At 46.6% G+C, this 8,729-nt stretch overlaps 1 protein-coding gene across 3 annotated transcripts in view; it reads right to left on the minus strand.

The window, feature by feature from the left end:
* The window catches only part of LOC308329979 (AT-rich interactive domain-containing protein 1B-like), a 223,424-nt gene that overhangs the window by 34,855 nt on the left and 179,840 nt on the right, over positions 1-8,729 (minus strand). For all 3 annotated transcript variants that reach the window (XM_080784560.1, XM_080784559.1, XM_080784561.1), the window contains exon 8: positions 6,075-6,384. In XM_080784560.1, coding sequence (XP_080640686.1) covers positions 6,075-6,384 — 310 coding nt within the window. The remainder of the gene's footprint in view (positions 1-6,074; positions 6,385-8,729) is intronic.

Raw genomic sequence — 8,729 nt, forward strand, 5'->3', positions numbered from 1 at the left:
GTTTGACGTAAGCGCACTGCGCGCACAAAGTATGCGTGCGAAATGCCCCGGCTACACCAGATCTGTGGCGCGCGGCAGATTTGTGCGGGACCTTCCGGGAGGATATATAGATACGCGCGCATGGGGGCATACGCACGTAATTTTTTTTTAACCGATCCTATTTTTAGAGCACGCGTAGAATGACCCGCGGTATCCGTGCGTCTGGTGTAGCTGGTATCATTGACATATATTGGTCCTATCCAAACGCACTGTACGCGCACATTAAACGCATATGCACGCGCGCAAAATTGCCTGGTGTAGCTTGGCCGTCACTCAACTGTACGCACGCACACACGCACGCACGCGCATTATCATATATGTGGACGGCATTTTCATAAATGCTATTATTTAAGTTTAAACCTACCTAAACCTATAATACCTTACCTATACTGTATACTTGGCTGTGCACCAAAAATAGCCGATCTACAAGCTCACATCGTGTCATAGTGCAAGCTCGGCGCATCACAGTGTGACACGTCGCCAGCTTGTAGATTGGCTATCTTAAGTATAAAGCACAATGCATACTGTACTTCCTTCCGACATCAGTGTTCAGAGAGGCTTTCAAAACTCTAGTTGTGGAGAGTTAGGACATCTGGAGGCCTTGTGCGCAACTTCTGAGAACATCCCACGAGGGTTGTGGGGAAGAAAATATATTTATGCTCGAATCGCGATTGTTCATGATCAATTCAAATATAATCCTTTTTAGCTATAAAACAACCATTCTTATGATAAATGCTGCACGTACGCACACACGCACACACACAGGCACATGCACGCACACGCACTCACACAGGCAGGAAATACGGAGGAGACACCCAAAATAAACCCATGAATAAGAGGACAGCTCTTAACATATTAAATCCAGAGAGAAGCTCCTCGCTGCACATCAAACAGTGACGTATGGATGCAGCACAAGACATTTATTCTGTCCGTCTAATAAAAGCCGTGCGTGGCTGGCTGGCTGCCAAGCCTCTGAGCAACACAACACTAAAGGCAACATTCAAACGCTGCTCTTATTTATTTAGCACATTTACTTACTAAGGAGGTCAGAAATGAATTATTTGGCGAGGATTTGCCCGCGAGCACTCTCCTCTCCTCTCCTCTCCACATTTTTTCCTCTTAAAATTTCCTTTGATTTTGCTTAATTTTTGCGCTTATTTTTCAACAAGGCTTGTACCCTTTTTTTCTTTTCCGAGTGTCGCCAGCAGCACTAGAAAAGTCATTTGAAAAATCCATGTCTGTTCTTGGAAGGTGCCGCCAACAAAAATCTTATGTCTTTTAATACACACGGTTCTCAACATCAGGTCCGGGGACCACCAGGAGTCCAAATGGACCCTTACAGGTCTGTAACTCTACCATTGGTTAGTGACAAGTGACAACGTTGTCCGACGAAGGTACTGATGTTACTTGTAATATGATGTGACGATTCTAATTCTGGATCTTCCAGTTACATTTTATCCACATCTTCTTCAGATGTTGCTGCCTAGTAAGGGGGGTAAAAAGACTTAGGACAGATACAAGATGAAACAGGCTGTCTACTTGAACCTTAGAGTATATATGAATAGAGATGGCACCCGAGTTCTCCTCCCATCCACTTGCATTAAGTTGCTCAAAAGCGCATGAGGCGATTTCACTCCTCCTTCCGGGTAGGAACAGAGTGCATTCTGGGATGGATTGGACCCAAACACATGAACGCGCTGGCCGTTGACTATCATTGCACGCGTTCACGTGCGTTCACGTATGAAACAGCGTTCCTGTGTCATCATGAACGTGCGCAATGATAGTCAACGGACCAGCGCGTTCATGTGTTAGGCTCCAAACTGCAATACCAAATCTGGCCACTATGTCCATTTCACCTCAGGGTTTCCTCCGGGTGCCGTCTCTATTCATATATACTCTTGAACAGAGACACAGAGACAGACAGAGAGAGAGAGAGAGAGAGAGAGAGAGAGCGGGGCATGACATATACTTCATGGTACAGTGGTGTGTCACATGCTGCCAGTCTCTAATCAAAGCTCTTAGTTGGTTGATAGGTTTGTTATAATAAAATACAGTATACCAGACAGACAGACAGACAGACAGACAGACAGACAGACAGACAGACAGACAGACAGACAGACAGACAGACAGACAGACAGACAGACAGACAGACAGACAGACAGACAGACAGACAGACAGACAGACAGACAGACAGACAGACAGACAGACAGACAGACAGACAGACAGACAGACAGACAGACAGACAGACAGACAGACAGACAGACAGACAGACAGACAGACAGACAGACAGACAGACAGACAGACAGACAGACAGACAGACAGACAGACAGACAGACAGACAGACAGACAGACAGACAGACAGACAGACAGACAGACAGACAGACAGACAGACAGACAGACAGACAGACAGACAGACAGACAGACAGACAGACAGACAGACAGACAGACAGACAGACAGACAGACAGACAGACAGACAGACAGACAGACAGACAGACAGACAGACAGACAGACAGACAGACAGACAGACAGACAGACAGACAGACAGACAGACAGACAGACAGACAGACAGACAGACAGACAGACAGACAGACAGACAGACAGACAGACAGACAGACAGACAGACAGACAGACAGACAGACAGACAGACAGACAGACAGACAGACAGACAGACAGACAGACAGACAGACAGACAGACAGACAGACAGACAGACAGACAGACAGACAGACAGACAGACAGACAGACAGACAGACAGACAGACAGACAGACAGGTGAATGACAGCATGTCTGATTAGTCCCAGCAGACGACACCATCATGTTATGTCAGCTTATTATTGACAAGACAGTCGCCTGCATTATTGTGAGTGTGCATGTGTGTGTGTGTGTGTGTGTGTGTGTGTGCATCCGTCTGTGTGTGGCCCCTGATGTACCTCATTAATCACACACTGTCAGCCATGACACGCCCCCCCCCCCAAACACACACACATGCACACGCACACCCACACCCACACACACACACACACACACCCTACAAATGACAACATACACAAAAAACTGAGACTGAGAAGTGAGAAGAGAGAGAGAGAAAGAGCGAGCGTGTATGTGTGCGTGCATGCGTGCGTGCGTGCATGCGTGCGTGGACATCAGCATTGGTAAGATAATCTGTCGACAATAATAATGATGACTCTAGTGATGATGATGATGATGATGATGATGATGATGATGATGATGATGATGACGACAGTGGTAATAATAGATTGGCTCTGGTTGCAGTGGTGGAAAAAGTACTGAAATTATTCCTTGGGACGGATTTGACCAAACGTCAAGCATTGACTGGAAGGGGGGGGGGGGTACCCACGACGGCATATATTAACCAAGGGTGGACACGAGTTATATTTGGTCCCTGTTGGGACATTAACTCGAACGGCGCTGAGCGTACATCGCAAGTTTGCAACGTTCAACACAGGGAATCGTTCGCCTAGCGGCTCGCTCCGCGATGGTCAAGGCTTTAGACGGCGAGCCTCCGTCTGTTTTTTTTAGCTGAGCCGTCACCCTGTTACGTCTTGGGTTTGAGAACGCCCCTTCTGCATTCCAGGAGTGTGGAAGTGAGCGGGAAGGCACCAGATGACCCCCAGGGTAACCTCTTACAGTCAAACATTTGGACACATTTTGTCCCAAGAAGTATAGTAGTATAGGCTGTTTGGGGAGTGAGAGTGTGTTGACAGACACAACCCACTATGCACAGAGGAGTCAGAACCCTCAGCGCTGACTCCCACACTCTGCTCATAACACGTGGGACTCACAAGTAAACATTGACAACATTGGTTCAATCTGCCGGCTGTGCTGGAGAGTAACATTACTTTACTAATTAAACATACAGGTTTTTCTACTCCACTACAACATTATTTGTCTCCGAGATGTATTATTATTTTTTAACTCCATCGTAATTATATGTAAACTTGAGTTGCACATTACTTTTCAGATTCAGATTCAGATTATATTATATTACATTTTTTACTTTGTCTATAAAGAATTTCTATAGACAAAGAATTTCTACATTTTGAAATTATAGTTTGACGGCAATACCTTTGTACTTTTACTAAAGTAACATTTTGAATACAGGCCTTTTATACACCATTGTACTATTTAGCCACTTATTTAAACCGTCTAGTCGTAGAGAACCGGACTTGAGTTACAACTGTACTTGGACCACTCGTCTCTTCCGTCTACACAAAATCTCTTTCGCCAAAAATAGCCGATCCGCAATTAAGCTCAGATGCATAGGCATGCTGGGGTTCAAGTGGTTCAGTAATCGGAGCACTTCTTCCACCACTGTCTGACGTTTTTGGGGGGAACAATTTGGGGGGAACAATGACAGCCCGCAACCCCCCCCCCCCCCCCCCAGTTCCTGTGGTGTGACATTGGGAGGAGAAACCCTGCACGCCTCGCCGATGGAAGACAAAAAGACGGGGAAAAAGGAGAAATCCGCCCTTCCTCTAACAAGCCGGGGCGCGTTGTGACAAGTTCCCCCTGGGCTGCGGGTTCAGCTGGAGTTTAAACTACCCACACATATCCCACAATCCCATACATACACCCCTCCCCCTCCTCCAGTCCTGAAACACACTGTGTGTGCTTAGCAACCAAACCCCAGCATCCCATAATTCATATACCATAACATCACCAAATATTCATTTTATTTGTGCGGGGAAACAATGCAGCTTGTCCGCTTAAACCACAATTCTACGCAGTGCTGTGCACTATTCTGGGCGATGTCACAACAAGGGAACATTCAAACGTGCGGTGAGCTTTAAGGTCGGCTGTTTTCGGTAAAGAGATTTGGTGTGTACAGGAGAAAAAAGAAGGAGGGGGGGGGGGCATAAAGGCTTTTCAGATGGGGGGGTCCGCTTCCAATTACATATAAATTCAGGGGTCCCTGACCCTAAACAGTTTGAGAACCCCTGCTATAGAGAATACATATAGTTAGATGTTCTTCATCTTGTCATGTTTCCATATGGAGCTGAACCTGTGCATGGTTGTTACTCACCCTCCAATATTATCGCTCTTTCAGCAAGAAAATGGTATTTGGCTTTCGGTGTGTGTAGTTATCCAAATGTTACAGACTCTTTTTTAGGCGGTGTGTGAAAATAGAGACATTTCTTGAAATGGCTCCCAGCAGAGAGAGAAAGACAGACACACACACGCGCGCGCAAAAACACACACACACACACACACACGCGCACACGCACACACGCACACGCACGCCTTCAGAACAGAAATGCTCCTGCTTGCATACTGTATATGCTCACACACAAAAGGAGCCCGCTCTGTGTCCCATTTTCAGCTCACAAGCCCCCTGCAGAGAGAGAAGCACTTTTTTTCTTTCCGTTCTTTTTCTCTGAGCTGTTTTTTGTCAGGTAGAGGGCTGTCACCATTACATTTAAGTTGACGATTCCTTGTCATACAAATAATTGTGATTTAATCCTTTTTTTTGGATCATATGAACACATTAAGAAGCACGTTTAATAAAACTCACACCATGCTGCTCTATGATGTTATTGTTCACTGAATAGGATATTAAATGAGTACTAATAGACTTCTTCCTCACTGTCAATGTGGTGCTGGAGAAGATGAAGGTACTGCGCACGCACGCACATTTTAAACGACTCCACACAACTCAGATTTGTTGCATTTAGTGGCTTGTGTTCCGTTCATGCTCAGGAAAATATCAGATAAAAGCTAAAGGTCAACCAGCCCATTTGGCCAAATGAAAACAGCCATATTTATAATACTTAATAACACATGCCGGACACAGGGACGCCAGACTGAAAGTGGTAAAAACATCGGGACACGTCGACCACATGATTGCTGACAGCGATAATGACGGAAATGTCGGCCTGACCGTTATAGCGGTCAGGCTCTAACAAGCACACAGACAAACAAACAACAGCTCGTTAAGCTTTTGGCCTCCGATGGTTTCACCACGAAACAAACGTTGTGATGAGATGCAGAGACACCATTAGAGGTCGGGTTCTTTACCTGCCGTGTGTGGAGTTGACAGCAGCCTGCATGGCTGCGGCCGCCGCCTCCTGGGCCTTGCGGTTGCTGCTGCTGGTTCCCAGGGAACGAGGGCCCATGCCTGGCCCCGCAGGCTGGGGCATCCCGGGGGAGGGAGGAGGGTACGGCCGGGCCCCACGGCCCACGGGCATGGCCTGTGCTCCGGGCCCCTGGGCGTGCACAGGGCTGGTGCTGGTGCTCAGGGCCTGCAGGTTATTGTTGGTCATGCCGCCGGGGCCACTGAAGCCGGCGCTGGGGGTCCCGGCGTAGTTAGACGGTCGAGGGTAGTTACCTGGAGAAAGAGCAAATCAAAAGACCAATTAAATGAACTAATTAACTTGTTCTGAGTTGTTCTTTTTCTGCTACCTTTGCTACTTTTGAATTTGAATAGTGAGAAGTAACAGTTTCAGAACTTGTGAGGTTTCCACCTGACAAAATACAACAACAAGAGCTGTCGATCAGCTGAGTCTTGTTGAGTGACGATCAATTGGAACATTTGTTCTCAATTTCTCCCACAACAGCCACACAGTTGAGGGGACAGTTAGTGAGGAACAAAGCAAAATGCCATATCCCTTGCTCTCCTCCAGACATTCTCAATGACGCCGTGACATTCTTCACGGCTGTAGGTCGCCAGATGATGGCCAAAGGGGAACAATTGGTCGGTCTTAAGGCTGACTTTGTGAAACACTTGAGAGGGCCTTCTTAATCTACAGTAAATGCCTTCCTCGCTGCCCCTGGAGGGCCACACATAGCCGCCATGCCAGAAGCCTTGCTATAAGGCCCACTTAAACCCCTTCCATTTGGGCTCCCAAAGCCCGGCGCTCATCCTCCTGCTGCAGCTGCCGTTCACTGGGAGGAGTGGAATGACACAATCCATCCCACGGAAACTCAACGGACAAAGTGCGCGGGCACACACGTGTGTACGCGAATACACAAGGAGGTACCAGTACCAGGATGAAATGACTGAGTGTCAGTTGAAAATGGCGAGGGAGCACATCTAATTTGTATATACCGGTAGTACAACAATAAGTACACAACTTAATCTGATGTGGCAGAATTTACAACTGGCCCCTCTGGCACCCCCGAGGCGCCGGGCCTGGTACATGCTGTATACACTATGTCTAAAGCACAAGCATGCACGGATGCACACGCACCCATGCACGGATGCACACGCACCCATGCAAGCACAAACCCACAGATGTACGTTTGAATTACTACACTACACAATGCTGAGGACATTTTAGGGCGGCAATTTTAGAAATGCAACTCGTGCAATTTTTTGTTGCCATCCTTAACCCTAACCCCATGCACGGTATGCATGTGAGCTTGTGTCTGCAATTTTTGGTCATACTTCCTCACAAGTATAGTAATACAACCGCGCACGCACACACACCCGCACACACACACACACGCACACACACACACACGCACGCACACATGCACACACACATGTACACACATGTACACAATCCACTTTTCCACTGTGATTTTCCCCTCCTTTTGGACAAATCCCTCCGCAAAATAGAAATGGAAGATGTGTCCTCCTCCCCTATTGTGAAGGGGGCTATTTATTTTGATTTGATTAAGGGTGCTTTACTTGGGGGCTCACCGCCTAATCCTCTGAGAATGTGTCTGGCAAAGGGGATCAAGTCCCTTTAAAACCTGAAGGCTTCTCCTCCAGAACGCCGACAAACTGCATGGGGAACGCTGAATGACAATATTCTGCCACGGAAAAAGAAGAAGGAGGAGGAGGAGGAAGTGAAGAAAATGACTTTCAAAGCGTTGCTCAAGACCAATTCAACAAGAGAGAGAGAGAGAGAGAGAGAGAGGGAGGTAAGGAGAGAGGGGGACGAAACCGTCCCCCGGAGGTAGGATTTATATTGAATCAAAATACGTATTTTCCGTGAAAGTCAGCAGCTCCACTTGAATGTCTCCAGAGCTTGTGATGAGATGATGTACTGCTGGACATTTGAGGGAAGAGGAACAGGGTGATTATATGTGGCGGTGAGCCTCACACCACCCGTTGTCACCGGGGCCTCAAAAGGCCTATTTCATACTCCAGTTATAAGGTGACCACCGAACACTGCAACATGACGCCACACCGCAGTGGTATAAGTGACTCACCACATCTCACCCCAACACATTTCTCTGGTTTTACTAACCGCCATATCACCTAAAACTGGAGTATGAATAGCCCTAAAACTCTCTCTTCTCTGTAAAACGGACGCGAGTTGCAACAGTACTCGAAATATATACAAATCTTTAGAAAATAGCAGATCTACAAGGTCACAATGCGTTGCATCGCAGATTCGCAGTGCATTGTGAGCTTGTAGATCGGCTATCTTCAAATGGCCAAAATGTATAGGGCTGAAGTGGTATATGTTTTCTAATAATAATAATCAAAATCTACAAAGTAACTATAGTAAATGAAGTTTTCAAATAAATGTAGTGGAGTGAAAGTAAAGTATCTGAAATACTGAAGTAAAGTATGAATACCTCAAAATTGCACTTAAGTACAGTACCTAAGTAAATGTAATCATTACTTTCCACCACTGAAAGAAAGAGAAACAGGATATTGTTACATCGTTGTACTTCTTCTTCCAGCACTGCTATAGTGCTTCCTCTGGGGTCTAGCTG

Source organism: Protomyctophum bolini, assembly GCF_963924005.1.
Source record: "Protomyctophum bolini genome assembly, chromosome: 15".
Lineage (NCBI taxonomy): Eukaryota > Metazoa > Chordata > Actinopteri > Myctophiformes > Myctophidae > Protomyctophum > Protomyctophum bolini.